This window comes from Zootoca vivipara, chromosome 10 (assembly GCF_963506605.1).
Source record: "Zootoca vivipara chromosome 10, rZooViv1.1, whole genome shotgun sequence".
Taxonomy (NCBI): domain Eukaryota; kingdom Metazoa; phylum Chordata; class Lepidosauria; order Squamata; family Lacertidae; genus Zootoca; species Zootoca vivipara.
The window spans coordinates 26,370,266-26,389,773 of record NC_083285.1 but is presented as its reverse complement, the minus strand read 5'-3'; the positions used below and the strand labels follow the sequence as shown (position 1 = coordinate 26,389,773).

Genomic DNA, 19,508 nt, shown 5'->3' with positions numbered 1-19,508 from the left:
ACCAATATCCATGGGTTGTAGCCAATGCTAGGCATACTCGAGAGTAGACCCACTGGAATTAATGGATGTGACTTAGGTTCACTCACTTCAATGTGTCTAGTCCAAGTAGAACTTAGTTGGATACAACCTTTTATCAACAACAGACACTGCTTGGTAGGATATATGCCTACACAGAATGTCTCAAAACACACAAATTAATAGCTGCAGGAGTTTTATTTTACTATTCATTTTAGCTTTACATCAATTTGCATCCAACTGTTCAGACAAGGTAAAACATATTTACGTATTTAAAGTATCGTAAAACCAGTTAAAAATTAAATGCATTGTCAAAAGGATCCCATCTCTGGGCTCCAACACTTAAATTTGTAGGCGAAGGAAGAGTGGTGTTTTAGGCATGGGTGTTCTAGAAGCACCCACTTGTTGCTTTGCTGTTTCGGACCATGGATGGTATAGCAAACTCTGCTGCCCTACCTGGTAGACAGGTGGGCAGTCTCCTTTACCTGCCCAAATGGTGGTGGTGGCAAAACTTGAAGTACATCAGACCTACCTACTTAAAGGTTTATGTTAGGGCAAATACAGAATTTTAGTATGCAAATAGTTAATATTTTTCTCTGTTTTACTCAGCTGCGAATAACGGCAGGCTTTTATTTCGACTTGTATTTCGTTACACCTCTAAACCACAAACCACAGAAGCCACTCCAAATTACACAGCTAACCTTCCTTTTGCACTGTTTACAAACATCCTTATTTAAATTACAAAAACAGTAAAAAGGGGAGCCAATACTAAAAAATCAAAAGGAACGATGCTGCAGCATCTAATTACTCCAAACTCTACTAAAGTAGAGTACAGTGGTACCTCTACTTACAAATAACTCTACTTACGAATGTTTCTACTTACGAACAGAGCTCCGTCCGCCATCTTGGATGCGGTTTAGATAGGATTTTTTCTACTTACGAATTTTTAGATAGGGTTGCTTCGACTTACAATTTTTTCCTCCCAATGCATTCCTATGGGATTCGACTTACAATTTTTTTCGACTTACGGATGTGTGTTTGGAACGCATTAAATTCATATGTAGAGGTATAATATGCTGTAGTATAATAATATGCTTTATGGAACAAAACATTAAATTATCTTTTCCTGTCGAAATAACACAATTTTATTTATAAACTGTTTACAACTTTTCTTTTGAACTATTTAAGGAGGGGGGGGGATAGTTATGAGACATAGGATGGCCCATAGCTCAGAGGTAGAGCTCCTGCCTTGCATGCAGATGGCCCCGGCTTCAAACTCAGCATCTCCAGAGAACCTGGAAAGCCATGGCCAGGCAGGGTAGACAATCCTGAGCTAAATGGGCCCAATAAAGGTCTGACTCTGTATAAGGTAGCTTCCTAAGTCTGGGGTGAGCAAGGCTTAGGACGAGCATCTATGAGACCACAAGTGAAGCAGCACCTCCAACAATGGCATGCATTTTATTTTATTTTCATTTGTTGAACACGCGTTTTGCTCAGAATTTTCATATAGATTCATGTACTATATTTACCGTAAAATGCTCTGTTCCCCCCCCCATGTGATTAGGACATACAATAATTAGAAGGCAGTGAGCAAGAGTATACCAACCTCAGAGGCTTAACTTAGCTCTTCATATCAAAAAGCCCCCTTTCAAGAGTAGTAACTGAGGTGAGGGCAATAAAGGAATCTGACCCCATGCAAGGAGGACTGAGGCAACCATATTATGCATCCGTGTATGTCAGTGAAAAGCTCCGACTGACATAGCACTGTTTCAAGTGGGAGGAGACGCGAGGTTAAGTCCAGGAGCACTTCGAAACCCATGACATTGCTGGAAAGGTGAAATTACAACGAACCACCTAAGTGCACTAAGCATACCTAGGGAACTCAAAGACACCATCCAAAGTCCAGTTAAGCATATGGCAGGTTTCAAAGGAACAGCGAGTCTTGAAGATGATTAGACCTTCATAAGAATGTCTCTTCTGAGACCACCTCAAGAGCCTTATCTGTCAAGATGTCACCAAATGAAACACACCTTATTCTTCTACAACGTGTCAGCTCAATTAAAAACATTCAAACCTGTTAAAATGGACTTTTCGATGAACAATTCTTTCAAGCAAAGCCAAATCAATATGCTTACCGTATAAAGCTCATTAAGAACCCTCATTAAATCCTCATGAAGCTGGAATGCAATCTCTTTGCTCTGTAATTAAAAATAAATTATTAGGAAGAATCACTTATAACTAGAACCGAATCAAGAGGGTTGGGGAGGTACTTTTTTTTTTTACTGAAGTTTTGCAGGGAACAAAATTTGAGCCTACACACACACACACACACACACACACACACACACACACACACACAAGCTTTTTATGCCTCCTTGAGAAAGGGAGCGAAGTTGTTCTTCAGGCAGGTGTAAGGGAAGAGAATACACAACGGCTAGAAAGACAACTGAGCCAACAGTCTTCATTTTGCTACTCTGCAGCAAATAAATCTACTGCATACATCCCTGGAAAACAGCACAGTCTTGGCAGCACTGGCTCAACAATGACCTGCGTTTCTTTTTCCTGAAGCTGATTCAGAGTGAAGGCATTGAGGCTTTGTTTGGCCCCTGGTGACACCACCCTGTAGGCTAAACCTGATTGCCTATGTGGCACTGCGATATCATTACATCTCTAAGCAATCTCTAAAAAGGCTGCACTCGCTCAGGGGAGCCAGGAACACTGGGGGGGGGCGTTACTGAAGTAGCAACCCAGAGAGGAATCAGTAGCTGAGAAGAGTTGCAAACAGTCATAGCAAGGGAGAAGATGCTGCCCCCCCACACAAAAAAATGTTCAAATTTGAAAATGTTTCAGAATGAAAATGTGGTACAGGCAGTGCTCCCCCCCCCACAGGGGTTACTCAAGTGTGGCACTTACTTCGTTGTGAGTACCGACACCTTTCTATAAAAAAAGCACTGGGTGCAGCCATACTTCAAACCCAACCAAAATTTGCTCTTGTGCCTTTTTATACCACTCACTCATATTATCTGAAGGGTTGTGCAGTGGAGAGCTTGGCATTTTCTCCTGACAGCAATTCAGTATTCCAAATATTAATGATTCAGTGATGCATTGGCAGACAACAGCTGGAGGAAAAAATGCTCTCACACAGCTGAACAGCATAATTAGAAGACTGGGGCCAAACTGAAGGGTTAAGTTCAGGATGCAATAAGCCTTTTGGAAATGAAAAATACGCTGTATTAGACATAAAGATCGTGCATCTAACAGATTCACAGGTGATGCCATTTTATATTCAAACCTGCTTTTATCTTTATCAAACCTGAGTGGTACTAAATGTTAGCCAATGGAACTCACACGCTATCTACTAAGACGGTAGTGGGCTCACTGCAGTTTTGTGTGAGCTACTTAAAATAAAGTCAAAACTTAGGCTGCTTGTGCTCCATCAGCCTCGGGATCTCTTAACAGTAAGAATTAACCATTCTGTGTTGTGTGATCGTGGGAAGCCACTCTTGCCCAAGAACACAGGGATACCCTGATGGACCAGACCAAGGCCTACCAAGCCTGGCATCTTTAACAAGACTCTCAGCTTTGTGTAGTCAACTAGAAACTGTCCAGCGCTCCACTAGTGGACCCTGGTCTACTTTCTAACCATCTTCATATTAAGATAAAAGGTAAAGGACCCCTGGACGGTTAAGTCCAGTCAAAGGTGACTATGGGGTTGTGGCGCTCATCTCACTTTCAGGCCAAGAGAGCCAGTGTTTGTCCACAAACAGCTTTCCGGGTCATGTGGCCAACATGACTAAACTGCTTCTGGCACAACGGAACACCGTGAACAGAAACCAGAGCGCACAGAAACGTCATTTACCTTCCCGCCACAGCAGTACCTATTTATCTACTTGCACTGGTGTGCTTTCGAACTGTTAGGTTGGCAAGAGCTGGGACAGAGCAACGGGAGCTCACCCGTCGCGGGGATTTGAACCGCCGACCTTCTGATCGGCAAGCCCAAGGAGCTCAGTGGTTTAGACCACAGCGCCACCTGCGTCCCATCTTCATATTAAGGCCTAAAGCAATACATGTAACGCTTTCAAGAACATAATGCTATTTATAATAAACATGTGCAGCCTTGCATACGGGGTTTTTGACATGTGGGTGGCAGCTGGGGCACATATGAACGCACCACCCCCAACAACCCTGTGCAAAGCATACTCCCCATCGTCTCTGTGTTGCTCAAGGAACATCTACAGGCAGCTGCTATTTGCATCTGCTGGAAAACACAAATAAAGCCAGGTCCCCGAGCACACAGGGGAGTCTACCTGCATTCAGGTGAAGGCAAATGTTGGGAGAGAGGCTTACTTCATGTGCAATCCTGCCCCTGTCTGCACACAGAGCATTTGTGTGTGCAGGCAAATGCCTGAAATTTTAAATAAACTTGCTGATGACTTCTAGTTTAGCAAGTTGGACAAAGTGTTTATGTTCTTTCACCAAAGAATGCTGACTTTCAGGTCAGCAGCAGAGTGTTCTGAGAGTGTCCTGGAATGAGTGGAAGGGCATTTAAATCTCCTAGGACACTCTGCTGCGGCCTGAAAATACACCACTCTTCAACATTGTTCCTAAACCTGGCTCTCCATGATCTTAGAAATTAGCTGCTTTACAATCCTCTCACACTCTCTAGTCTTGTTGCTGTGCCCCTTCACCACACCGCATAAAACTGCTTTTCCATCTGTACTGGCAGTTTTAAGTCAATTCAACATGGAGGGACTAGCAGGGTCTAACTTACAAACGCTACATTTTTTTGTGCTATTAATTGGAGACCCAGATGTCACCTTATAGAAGAATTAAACAATTTCTCACTCTCATTATCTCCACTTAATCTTTTGGAAACAAGCAATTCTCATTTGCATGTGCAATCAAATTAATGATTACATATTTGATTGTGTGGGTTTCTCTATTTGCAGACTTGCAGCATGTACAAAGGTTAGAAAGGCTGCCGAGAAGCCTGGCTTGAAACCAATGCCAAAGCATACAAAGAGAGGCCAAAAGAACCCTTCTGCATTATCCTGACTTTCAGTGTAATTCTCTCTCTTTTTTTAAAGCTTTCATTACTTCTTGCCTTAACTTTGCGATTTTGTACCTGTACCCCAGAAACCTGCACCTATACCTTTTAGTACTTCTCACAGGCAAGCCAATTGATTTTACATTAAACTTGGTCCTGTTTTTTAAAAACAGAAATGGGCAGCATCCAATTATTAATTAGTTTCCATTGCATATATGTGGAGAACACCCAGCCCTCTGACATTTTTGTCCAAGGCCACCAAAAGTCTGCTGATCAAAATAGTTCAAACACCAGAAAAAGTGCTTAGTAGACGAATACATACTTGTAGGAACTATGATGACGTACATTTGTGCTGAAATTGTAGGATTTGGTGTTATATTTTATTGGTGTGCCATAGTCCATAGGGATGTTGGCTGCAGCTCCCTGCAGGATGTATCCGTGTGAGGAAATGACTGTTTTCCTTTGACAAATACGTGACAAGACTCTATGAGGTATTCAGTGTGTTTTTAGATAGATAGAAAGAAAAATTTTTGCTAATATATGCCTACTTGTATTGGTAATTTCACTAATGAATACATTTAAGGATTTAATAGAGATGACTCTTATTAAAACTTCATTGAAGCAGATTAAACCAATCTTCTTGTATTAAATTAAGGCCACTATATTCTTCCTAATTAATTTTCCCAGAGTTTACACTATTTTATTGGTCTGTTTTAATAATGTATTTCTTTTTAAAATATCTAGTAATTAAAAAATACACATTTCCTGTCAAAACAGTAACTGGCTTCGTTTATTAATGCAATGAGGAGTTTGAGTGCAAACTGATACTTGGTAAATTAAGTGGAATGACATTGCTTCTTAATCACGTCTACTCAGAAGTAAGTCCTATAAAAATTCAGCAGGCAAGTGAGGTTGCAATCTAAGATCTTCTGTCATTATAATACTAGAATGGCCAGCTGGCACATCCCAGGGAATGGGTGGAGCCTGATGGAGATGGTCTTTCAGCAAATCTGATGGAGGGAGCCCTGCTTCCCATATCGCCCACAAAAGTAGTCTGATGAAATGGCTGCCCCCAGCTTGGATGTGAGAAGAGAGGAAGCCCGAGATGCAAAGTAATGTTTATGTGCACCTTTCTGAAACTCTGCCTCCTCCCTGCCTCTTTGGAACGAGGGCACAAGGCAGCAGCCACGCCACCTGCACAGTGACCCACTCCCAGTGTCTTCCAACACCCTGATCACCCTCAGTGAGCAAAGCAAGTAGTATAATAATAATAATAATAATAATAATAATAATAATAATAATAATAATAATACTAATAATATACCCCGTCCATCTGGCTGGGTTCCCCCAGCCACTCTGGGTGGCTTCCAACAAAACATTAAAATACAGAAATCCACCAAACATTAAAAGCTTCCCTAAACAGGGCTGCCTTAAGATGCCTTCTAAAGGTGTGGTAATTGTTGTTCTCTTTGACCTCTGGTGGTAGGGCGTTCCACAGGGTGGGTGCCACTACCGAGAAGGCCCTCTGCCTGGTTCCCTGTAACTTAGCTTCTCGTAGCGAGGGAACCGCCAGAAGGCGCTCGGCGCTGGACCTCAGTGTCCGGGCAGAGCGATGGAGGTGGAGACGCTCCTTCAGCTAAGACCATATTGTGCCCCTCAATTCACTAGCTGTTGCTGAGTATATCTAATCTCTGGAGAGTCACTTCAATTCAAAGGCACTAGTACAGCAAAATGGGAAATCAGGGAATCCAGGTGCCTAATACTGGAAGCCTTTCTCTTGTCCGTGGCAGTGAAAAAAGGACTACACATAGTGGAGACCTACACATAGTGGAGACCACTATGACCTAAACAGTAAAAGCTATTCCTGGGTATTCAATACATCTTCAGGACGGATACAAGCCCTCTGAATACACCTGACTATCTTTAAGCTTGGCATATCAAAAGCTTCACACCGATCCTGTGCACTGCTGACAAGACAGTTTTACATACTGTTCCAAAACTCTGAGCATCATCTACCCCTTTCCTTCTCTGCTTTTCTTTTTGCAGGTGTATTTCAATTCTACCCAATGAAATCAAGTTCCTGGGCCCAGCAATCTCAAACACCACAGCATAGATTCAAAAGATCACACGCATTGCACTGTAACACTGCCTTTGAGTTAAGATCTTCTTGAGCTTGCACATGACCTAAAAGCTGAAGGAGAAATTGTGGTGTCTTGTTTTTTTAAAAAAAGTTTTATTGACTTTTAGATGGCCTAAAAAGCATTCACAAATACCTACTTGGCATTCATGATGAAAAACAAAGGCCAGTGTTTCCAGCTAACTGGATCCAATAGCCACTGTTACGTCTCTTCCCCCTGATCCTAATCAGAGAGTAGAGACAGGTTTAATCTAATTAATCCTTTAAAAAAGAGAGAAATGTTTATCACTGACATAGAATTAATAGTGCAACTGTGGTAAACATCTTAATTGAAAGGAGAGCTAATTCTAATTAAATTAAATGTGAAGTGATTATATAGCTGTTTTATCTTCCATGCCAAGGAACACCATTAGATGCCTTAACAGGAAAATTAAGTGTGAACTAAAAGCTATTCTGCAATGTAACTTTTTGTCTGATTTATACCACAATCCTATGTATGCTTACTCAGAAGTAAATCCCACCGAGTGCCCTGATGTTTAATGCATAGTACTGCAGCCCTTGACATGTAAATATTATTTTGCATTGGATTACATATTCTAAATGCTGTTAGGAAACCGTAATCAGGAAAGCAAGAAATGTAGAGTACAGACAGATGGTGCATGCAATGTAAGTCTGACTTTCAGCTATGGGGTAATTTACATGTAGCTGAAGGGAGAAGCAGGGTGGATTTTTAAAAAGGCTGATCTTCTGACAGCTGGAAAGCCCACTGGAAATGCCCAATCAGTGCTTGTTCTGCCATCTCTTCTGTATAAAAATGGAAAGCCAAAAATATCTTCAAAAACTAGGTTATAGTTATATGGCTGATGGACATGCCATCATCTAAAAATACTTCTTTAGTTTGCAGAGAAAACAGAATAATATAAACCGCAACACGCTGGAAGGCATCTAAGCTTGTGATATGGCGAACAGAGGTTCCTCTGACCTTGCTGCAAGCTTTGCAATAAACACAATTAATAGCTAACTACCATATCTCCTAATTATAACACAGAAATAAAATAAAATGCCCCAATTCAGAGAGGCTGGGCACATATGTTTCTTCTTCTTTTTCTTTCTTTGGAATACAAAGAAGAGTGCCGTACGTCACTATGTTGTGCAGCTGCAATGGAGCACAGAACTGAAGATCCCCATTTTAGAGCAATTCATTCTCTTTGCCTCAGGCATTTCACTCTGCCACATAATTTTATTATATTTTTATCCCTCTTTTCAGACAAGTATTCAGACAAGTGGCTCTTGGCAATGAGGGAGGGGGTACATCTTCAAGCAGCAAGATTATGTGGATATAAAAGACGGTTCACACCCATTCACCACATGGTCCATTTAGTGAAAAATGGACACACACACCCTCAACCTATTTTGTAATCAAATCAGAAAATGCGTATTTACCAACCATAAGCACATCTGGTCTGGCCCTGAGGACAACGTATACAGACTGTAGAAAACCCATAATAGTTTAATATATTGTCATCTGGACAATAAAGAGCAGCTGAAGTTTGTTGTTGTTGTTGTTGTTGTTGTAATAGTAATAATTTATTATTTGTACCTCGCCCATCTGACTGGGTTGCCCCAGCCGATAAGCTTATAGCACAGCATGGAGGTTTCTTGCTCCAACCAGTTTTTTCTCAATTCTCTACAAATGGAATCTCTTTCAAGTAGTTTAAGAAGAATAGAGTATTATTCTACTTTGGTAGGTTGAATCTATGAACTTCCCTCCCTATTGTGAAGACAACAAAAACGTCTCTTAATAACAAAGTGTAGGGCTCATTTTTAACCCTTCCTGTATTTAAGAAAAACCTTCATCACAAAAAGCACTTTATCGTCTACATTTACAGTAAGAAATGCTGTGAGCGAGATAGTAATATCCTAATGAAAGATATTACATCCTCCTGCACAGTATTCATTAAAAAAAAATTATGTCTTTTAGGCTCCAATCCCACACATGTTTACCTAGGATTAAGTCTCACTCAACTCAGAAGGGCTTACTTCTGAGAAAACATGTATAGAATTGCTTTATGGCACAGCACTCTTAACTTGGGGGGAGAGTGAAGTAGTGAATGGTTTCCTAAGCCCTGTCAGCTAACACCAGCCACACATTTATTTTTTTAGACAGTAAGTTCTGCATATATTTTTGCAGTGGGATTTTTAAAAATTATGGTAGCTTCAGGCTGGGCTTTGCAGGGAACGAAGGAGGTTTGGATAAACTAATAGCAGTAGACCTGTGCCTGTGGAGCTTTCTTTCCATGGGTGTAAATCTGGCCTCTAGAGTAGATGCACCCAGCTACTCACCCCATGCTGATTCCCTCCAGCTGGGATCTAGGGGACAGGATTGCTCTCACAGACTACCTGGATAGCTCAGTTGGCTACAGCCTGGTGCTGACAGCACCAAGGTTACAGATTCAATGGGGCAGCTGCATATTCCTGCATTGCAGGGGGTTGGACGGGATGATCCTTGGGTTCCCTTCCAACTTTAAAAATTCTATGATTTCAAGATGGAACCCGAGTGATCAAAATACAGTACCTTCTTGAACATCCTTGTGGAATCTTCACTTATCTGCATAAATCGCATGATGACGTTGTTCAGGTAGATGTCACTCAAGGTTGCATGATCTCTGCTTTCCCGTCTCACTTGGTTGAGGAGTAAATACCAGCAATTTACTGGAGACAGCAGATTCTGGTCTTTCCTGTTGAGTACAGATATTTTACATCATTTGTATTTATGACCAGTATCAATAAGAACATGACCACAACAATTTATCTGTATAAGTACTTTATGGAATGGGTAACTAAGGGAAACATATCCAGAATTGTATTAATAATTTGAATTGTATTAATGCAGCAATAATTTTGTAACACTCCTTAAGCAACCACTGACAGTGAACATCAGGGCGACTGCAGGATTGCAAAAGGGATTATTACAATGCATATTTAAGGGTGGTGGAGATTCTAATCTTTCATGGTTGTCCTCAACCAGGATATGTTAAGAACCTCAGATTTACTTGATAGGGGTTGTCTATTACATTAGTAATAAAACAAAAGAATGCATTTTTAAAGATATAATCATTTAAATGAAACTCTCCATTTGCCAGCATCATTCATATTCATGCAGGAAGTCACCAAACAACAAAGCACGATGCTTCCAGTTGAACATTGTAGTGTGTAACTGGAAACAAGGACATATCTCGGGGACAGGATGTCACCACACTCCTTTGTGGAAAGCAGGTCACATCAGGTGGAAAGACTAATATATACAGTCATACCTCGGGTTACGAACACCTCGGTTTGCGAACAGTTCGGGTTACGAACTGTGCAAACCCGGAAGTGTTTTCACCGTGCGCGCGCGAAAATCGCGAAAATCGTGCTTTGCGCATGCGCAAAATGGCACGTCGCGTCCCGTTCGGTTTACGAACTATTCGGGTTACGAACGCGATCCGGAACGGATCGCGTTCGTAACCCGAGGTATTACTGTACTTTGGATTATATGAAAAGGAGCACAAAAAGACACACGATTGTTTCACGCTTCTGCTTTCTACACTCTGATTTCATGGAGGGAAATAATGGTCCCATCCACTATACTACTTCCCAACAACCTGGTTATAGAATTACTGCAGAAATAGTGCTTTGGTTAATGGAAATGTTGTAAATTTATGTACTACTACAGATACAGCTAGCACAGTCAATTAGATGGTGTTTAGGATGCAATCTAAACTTAAACCCATGACCCCTGCCAGGGCTTTATGAGAGTGGCAGGGCCACTGCCACATTTGCAGAAGTGGAAGCAGTAACATAGCTGCGCCAGCCTTGAGCTGGTGCAGTGATCAGACCCAGATCGGCCATCATGCCACTGAATAATGGCAGCGTGATTAACTTGAGAGCCGACCAGATCAGCTCCACCTATGAAACACCCCGTTTCGGAACCTTCTGCTGACTATTGCTGTCAGGCATCCTGCTGATGGCACTCCTGCCCTGCCCACTTGTTTGATAGTGGAAAGATGTGTGTGACGAAGTGGATTTTGCATTACCGTATTGGTGGTAGTCAGCTGTTTTACTCAGCTGAGCTGCCCAATCTACTCCCTTGCCCAGCTTAGTGCAAGAGATGGTTGGGTGGATTTGGCTGACAGAAACCTTTGGGATTCGGTGTTTGGATCATTATTTAGTAATCATAAACTCACGGAACGGCATCAGTCTCTATCTGTCTATCTCATATCTCCTTCTCCCAAATGACAATCACAGATAACTCCCAGAGTTATCAGGAGGACCAACCAAATCAGAATACAAATGAATGCATACTGCTGTTTTTAATACTATATAAAACTGACGCCTCCCGCCAGCAAAAAACAACCACTCTGATCCCCAAGCAATTTCATTTTAAGAAAAAAGCACTTTAACTACGTTGAAATATCGTGGTCTTGATCCAATTGGACTAGGCATAAGTCACATGCCTGCACACTTCCTCCTTGCCTGCCTGGTTTTACCCAATAGATTTTGGTTTCTTTAACCAGTTTCCTGTGACACTTGTTTAAAGTCTCCCTCCAAACAAGGATATGTAACCAGAATACAGTCTTCGTTTCACATTGGAAGGAGCCCTTAAAACAGTTTCCTCATTTGGAGATTCCAGCTAAACATTAGGAAGAACTTTCCGACAGCAAGAGCTGTTTGGTAACAGAACAAACAACTACCTCAGATAGCGGTGGCCTCTCCTTCACTGAAGGTTTTTAAAGAGAGGTTAGATGGCCATCTGTCAGAGATTATTTAGTTATGATTCCTGCATTGCAAGGGGCTGGACTAGAGGATCCTCTGGGTCCCTTCCAACTCTACAATTCTATGCCATCATAGGAAACTGATTTTTTAGGAAACCAGGATATATTTGCCAAAGCCAGGTGGGCAGGCACATAGCTCGTTCCCACTCCAATGAACTATGGCTTATCAGACTAAGATCACAATATCTGAACTGGGCTATTGAGTGTATAAGGTTTCTTGGCTCACTTGTATTGTTGATGGTCCTTAGTACTTCTTGTTTTCGCCATGAATCTTTCTGCTAATTTTTCTAAATTGCGAGAATATTCAGTCTCTATTTCCGCTTTTTTGCGAAAGAAATCTTGCAAGTCTTGAAGAAGTTGCACCCTCATCTCCGTCTGCTGCTCCAGACATTTCTGTTGTTCTATTAGCTGAGCTCGGATCTCTGGAAACAAACACACAAAAGGTGACAAATTAAGTATAAATGCAACAACCTTCCCTGCAAATAATATTTTATAAAACCATGAAGGCATTGCATTATACTTTTACCATACTGTACATTACACCATTGAGCAAGAATCACATTATAATATGCTAGCACATTTAGCCTGTCCAGAATATGGCAACAACAACAAAAAAAGTTAACTGGGGCTGGTCATAGGAAACACGTTGCATCTGTGTTAGAAAGACCTCGCTGGTTCCCAGTTAGTTCCCAGGCATGATTAAAAGTGCTGGTTTTAAACTTTACGGAACATCTTCTAAATGAACATAAATTCCCTTGTGTGTTCTGGTCACCCCCAAAAGTCCTGTTTTGAGTAGCATAGCCAATGAAGTTTGTTTGGTGGCTATGAAGAGTAGAATTTGTTCTCCCAATTTGTGGAGAGCCCTCCCAGAGGATTTTTGTTGAGCTTACTCTTATTTTTATCCCGCAGGAGACAGGACTGGTTTCATTCTAGAATGGTTTCAAGAGAGTTCAATTCTCAAGCTTTATTCATGTTTTAATAGGTCTGGAAATCTCTTCCTTTTGATGTTATTGTTTTTTCTTTGTCAGCTTTCAAAGGAAATTTCAGATTCTGTCTTTATGTAGTTTTTAGTGCTTTTGAGCTACAGCTACACCTTTTGAGTCCTATCATGGAAAAAAGGCTAGGTTAAAATAATAATAAACAAACGGTGAGTGGCTTATGGTCTTAAGAAAAATGGGTTCGTACTCAAGAAGTGCAAACTAGATGTTTTAAGAGACACAGATCTAATAATGCTGCTCCACATCTCTTCTCCCTCACTTCCGTATCACATCTACCGGTAACACAAACAACATGTGACATGCCATTGCACTGCATGTTTCCTTTCCTCATATCATTTGCAGAGGAGGGCAGAGGAATGCATACTGCAATGAATGTCACATGCTGTTTGTAATTACCGGTATGTACAAGGAAGCAAGAGAAGCAAGACAAGAAGCGGGTGGCAGCTCCAATCTATTTTGGCCTGGAAGTGCATGAAATACATATAGTAGGAGAACTTGATGGATTTATCCCCTTTGTGCAGACAGGAAAGGAGGAAAAACAAACACGTGCTTTGCATTTCTCACTACAGTTTCATCCTGCAATCTGGCACACAAACACACATTAGCATCTGGGAACCTTTATTTAGCACTCGTATTTCTGTAGCAACCGAGTGCGAAGTATGTCTTTGATTACATGAGACCACCTAAAATTAAACCATTTGGAATGCTGTTGGCATAAAACGTTTTATTTTTCATTTCTTTTCAAACACAAATGAAACACCCATCAGGGTAGAGGAGAAATTCTAAGCTAAAGCTCCAGTGGATACTGGCCTCATTGGTCCAACCTTAACCGCCCAACTGTCCAGCAGCCATGAATAATACATACATACATACATACATACATACATACATACATACATACATACATACTCCGTCCATCTGGCTGGGTTTCCCCAGCCACTCTGGGTGGCTCTCAACAGAATATTAAAAACATGATAAAACAACAAACATTAAAAACTTCCCTAAACAGGGCTGCCTTCAGATGTCTTCTAAAAGTCAGATAGTTGTTTATTTGCTTGATATCCACAGGGCGGGCACCACTACCGAGAAGGCCCTGTGCCTGGTTCCCTGTAACCTCACTTCTCGCGGTGTGGGAACCGCCAGAAGGCCCTCGGAGTTGGACCTTAGAGTGAGTGAACTGGGATTAGAGTGATTTGAGATGTGCATGTTGCAATGACTGAAACACCAAGGCACCAAGCAGTCACACTTTCAGGAGCGAAGCAGCTCGTAGTTCCAAAGTCTAGAGAACTTTCCCATATCACCTGCCACCACCTGAAGCACAATATTTCTCTGTGGAGGCAGCTGACACAATTCAGCTGTAAGTCACTTAGTGATGAAACACAGAGTAACACTCATTAATGAATTAATCAACAGTGAGCGCAGAAAGAGATCCAGCTCCTCCCCTGCTTATCCCTAGCTTGGCACCTGCCCTTGATACTTCTGCCTACTCTCAGCTTTCAACACTGCATGCCTGTCTTGCGAGTCTCCCGTGTCTCCTTATTGTTCTGATTTATCTTTGGCTTTCTGAATCTTAAGTCTTGTCAGAATTTCGCTCAGGCAGCTCCTTCAGCACTCTCGTTTTAGGTTATTTGAGCAGACTGGTTGCTCAGCAGGTGCTGAAAGCATTGTTTATAACCTGCAGTGCACCTGGAGAAAGACATTCCTGTGGGAGTATTACAGCATTCCCTTGGTTGCTCTTCTCTTAAATTCCCTATTGCACTAGGAACTGGGAGACCAGTGTCCAAAAATCCCCATTCTGCCATGAAGTACACCGGGTGGCAGTCAACTGAATTTAACAGAGCTAACTTAGCCATGCACATTAATTACTCTTGAGTAAAATTGGTTGAAGACCACTCACCGTCTCTCCGCCTAACCTACCTCACAGGGTTGTTGTGAGGATAAAATGAGGAAGGAAATAACCATGCCATGTACTGCATGCTACCTTCAGGTCCTTGCAGGGAAGATGGAGTATAAATGTAATCAAATAAAAATAAATAATCGAAATGGTCTCAGAATGTTAAGCTAGCTTACAAAAACATATACCAGCTGAAATAGCGTGACTTTTTGGGAATTGGGTGGGGTCTGACAACCTGTTTTTCTTTAAATGCTGACACAACAAAAAGCAAACTATAGAGCCCTGTCATTACTAACGGTAAACACCAAATTACTGCTAATTACTATGGGGATTTTGCGGACCCAGAATTATGGTTAACTCCACCAAGACGACTGTATTCCCATCAACCAGTCCACTTACCAGCAAAACAAAATCCTAGGAGTATTCCTACCCTCTAAAAGCCTGAAAGCAACAGCAACTTGCTGTGAGTGATTGTTTACATAGTAATTATCATCTTTGGGGCGTATGACTAGGCGCTGTGTCCAAGAGCTGTGTGATGCACCTGGATCTCCTTTTAATGTGATACCCCAACGGATCTGTCAAAAGATTTTGTAATAGCAGAGTCATTTGGCATCTGGTAAGCAGCAGTAAAGCGTCCTCGCTCATTCAATGTACATGCAAGCTCAGTCCAGTCTAGCCTGACACACATTCTGCCTCTAGGACCTTAATATTTACGCTGCAACCCTATACAGTACACGCTTACAGACACTTATCTGGGAGTGACACTGAACACAATGGGCATCACTTCTGAGTAAACATGAACAGAAATGCATGGTTAGTTTGTGTGTGTGTGTGTGTGTGTGTGTGTGTGTGTGTGTGTGTGTGTGTATTAAATTCTGTCACATTCATTTGCCAGATTGTCTCATGTGGTGGCAAAAACTAAAACATATTAGCTGAATATTAGCTTACACGTCTATTTAGTCCTGCAATGAATTACACATATGGAATAGGGATTGCTGAAAGTCAATCAGACTCAATAATTCTGAGGCAAAGATAGTTATCATGTTTGATGGTCTGAAAGCAGTCAGCACACAAACTAGGCATGGAATATTCTAGGCATGGAGTTTGCCAACGTGGTGCCCTCCAGATAGTTTTAGCACCAGATTGTTAGCTCCTAAACATCTAGAAGACACCAGTTTGGGGGAGGCCGAACCACTTTCCTGCTGGTATTGGTTGTTTGAAGACTTACTTTGTCTCTAGGACTGTTGTGGCCTACATCTTCAGGCCGCAACTTCACCTGGTGGCAAAGATTCAAATTCTTGTCCTGGATTTGGATCCAGCAACCATCAAATTTGCTTTTATGATAAATGGTCCAGGAAACCTCAGGGCCTGTAAGCACTAACAAGTCTGACACCATTTCTGAGGGGCTGCATAAGAATTATTGGTGGCTTTCTTGCTTCAAAAAGTTTCTCAGCTGAATGTGGTACTCCTACTGTGCTTAGTACTCCTGAAACAAAGACTGCTACATTATCTTTCTGATAACTTTCTGATAAAGTTATCTTTTTGATAACTTGGTTTTCTACCCATATTTACATTGTCCTAATAAGGTCATGTTGTGCAGGTGTCTGATGATCGTCTTCCAAAGCAACTACTCTATTCCAAACTTAAAAATGGAAAGCATAATGCTGGTGGTCAACAAAAGAGGTTTCAAGACTGTCTTAAGGCAAATCTTTTAAAAATGTAGTATAAACACTGACAACTGGGAAACACTGGCCTGTGAGCGCTCCAGTTACCAAAGGTGTCATGGGCTTTGAAGACACTCAAACTCAGGACGCAAGGGAGAAATGTGCTAAGAGAAAGGCACGCTTGGCAAATCCACACTGTGATCAACTCCCGCCCGGAAACCAATGTCCCCACTGTGGAAGGATGTGTGGATCCAGAATTGGCCTCTACAGTCACTTACGGACTCATTGTTAAAACCGTGTTTATGGAGGAGGAGGAGGAGGAGGAGGAGGAGGAGGAGGAGGAGGAGGAGGAGGAGGAGGAGGCCACAAAAGTTATTAGCCTGCAAAAAAGAAAAAAGGGCAGCGCAGGAGGAAGAAGTATCGTCCTGCTGGAGGCTGCAAAAGAAGGAATGGACAACTTCATTGCTCAATGCAGCAGCTCCTTGCATTTCTATTCTGGACATGGAGAGGGCTTCCCCCCTCTGCTAGCCCACTTGGTTTCTATGCTGTGCCCAGAGGCGGAACAGAGTGATCCATCCCTCCTCTGCCAGCTCACTCACTCACCTGCATGCAGTTTCTTGTTGCCTTGGGCTACCAGGTATGTGCTGAAATATGAGGTTGAGTTATATATACTGTACCACCATACACATACTTATCTTCTCAACCCATTTCATGCATCTATTATGTAGCGTCAACTGCGGCTTATGAAAGGACTTGCCAAAGTAAACCAGTCAGTCACTGAAGGTCCACAGAACTACTTTTATTTTTGTTGCTGCAGACAATTATGCAACTAACTCTTCTGAATTAAATATGGATCTTGTATCCCACAAAACCAACTGGATCCTGGCACGCAAAATCCAAAACGGTTGCCTAGACTATATTAAGATGCTACTCACTAAGGTATATTAGGAGTGCCAAAATGATCCATGTAGTTGCAGGAACCTCTGGGTGTTTTTTTGTTCTTGGCTATTCATAATTACAGCTGATAGTCATTTGGCTGCCTGTACCCAGAGACACCTGGCTTGAGAGCAGTACATGTGAAAAGGATCTAGGAGTCCTGGTAGACCACAAACTTGACATGAGTCAACAGTATGATACAGCAGCTAAAAAAGCCAATGCAATTCTGGGCTGCATCAATAGGAGTATAGTGTCTAGATCAAGGGAAGTAATAGTACCACTGTATTCTGCTCTGGTCAGACCTCACCTGGAGTACTGTGTCCAGTTCTGGGCACCACACTTCAAGAAGGATCCTGACAAGCTGGAACGTGTCCAGAGGAGGGCAACCAAAATGGTCAAAGGCCTGGAAACAACGCCTTATGAGGAACGGCTTAGGGAGCTGGGTATGTTTAGCCTGGAGAAGAGAAGGTTAAGGGGTGATATGATAGCCACGTTCAAATATATAAAAGGATGTCATATAGAGGAGGGTGAAATGTTGTTTTCTGCTGCTCCAGAGAAGCGGACACGGAGCAATGGATTCAAACTACAAGAAAGAAGATTCCACCTAAACATTAGGAAGAACTTCCTGACAGTAAGAGCTGTTCGACAGTGGAATTTGCTGCCAAGAAGTGTGGTGGAGTCTCCTTCTTTGGAGGTCTTTAAGCAGAGGCTTGACAGGCATATGTCAAGAATGCTTTGGTGGTGTTTCCTGCTTGGCAGGGGGTTGGACTGGATGGCTCTTGTGGTCTCTTCCAACTCTATGATTCTATGATGGCACTCTGCCTGCCCACAAGTTGGTAGGCCTGAAAACTTCACAGCGGCAATGCTGAGTTACAATTTGGGAACCATCCCCCCTGCAGAAACTGGCCATCTGTGCCAGCAATTAAGTGCTGGCATTACATCTGTCCTTCATGTTGATCACACAGAAAAGTCTGTATTCTGCTCTCTGGCTGGTGGGGTCTGGGAACTTGAGGTCAAATCAAGGGAAGGAACAGTCTTCTCTTGCACTGTATGATTTCAAAGTGTCACTGCCCAAACAAAGCAGAGATGCATTCTAATATCCTTTCATATTTATCTTCAAATTCTCAGCTTGAGGTATGAGCGTGGGTATCAATAAAGAGCAACGTTTTTGCTCTCTCGCATTCACACTGGAAATGAAACTGGAAGAGGTGAGATGATTCTCTGAGAAGGAATAATGCTGCATGGAGGGACCCTTTCACAGTCACTGCTTCCATGCCCGTTAACAAACTCTGTTCCCTGTTATTGTACTGTTATTGATGTTAATATTTTAATGGTGTGTTTTATTTATATGTTTTATGGATATGATTCATGATTATATTATCTCTGCTGTTTTACTGTTTGCAAACTGCTTTGATCATTTTTGGAAGGAAAGGCAGTATAGAGATAGTTTTAAGAAATAAAATAAGTGCAAAATAATTGAAACCATATGTTTCCTGATCTTTTCATCTATCCTGGTCCAGTACATCCATTCCACTTACATAATGCCTCTACAACACCTTATCAAAAGTTCAAAAAAAAATTCTTTTATTTCACAGCCTTCCTTCCTTCCTTCCTTCCTGCCTCCCTCTAGAGTCATTTAGAGGGTCTTTTACTAGAATCTACGTTCAGTTTGAAGCTTCTTTGCTTTTTTCTTTCTTTTACTAGGGTCTTTTATTAGGGCCATATTTGCTGTCAGTGGAGGCAGGTTTCCTCCAGCTGGAACTCACCAGAACTCTGTTCCCTCCTTAATCTCACAATAGTTGCACTGCACTCATGTAGGTACGGTGTTCAGAGACATAGCGGACTAAAATGTAGCCTCCTATTTTGTCTAGTGAATATATACTTTTGGACATGACGAACACATAAGAGCACAATCCTCCAGAGATATCTTAGGCTCCCGTCAAGGTCAGAACTATCAGAACTCTTGACAACTGTTGGAACGAAATCTGAAAAAGCAGAGCTAC

The 19,508-nt window shown here is 41.9% G+C and overlaps 1 protein-coding gene across 1 annotated transcript in view; it reads right to left on the bottom strand.

The window, feature by feature from the left end:
- SRGAP1 (SLIT-ROBO Rho GTPase activating protein 1) overlaps window positions 1–19,508 on the bottom strand; it is a 112,992-nt gene that overhangs the window by 38,021 nt on the left and 55,463 nt on the right. Inside the window, exons 2-4 of the mRNA XM_035128372.2 lie at window positions 12,240–12,435; window positions 9,775–9,937; window positions 2,151–2,213 (exon numbers count right to left, since the gene is read on the bottom strand). Of these exons, the coding sequence (XP_034984263.1) occupies window positions 2,151–2,213; window positions 9,775–9,937; window positions 12,240–12,435 (422 nt within the window). The remainder of the gene's footprint in view (window positions 1–2,150; window positions 2,214–9,774; window positions 9,938–12,239; window positions 12,436–19,508) is intronic.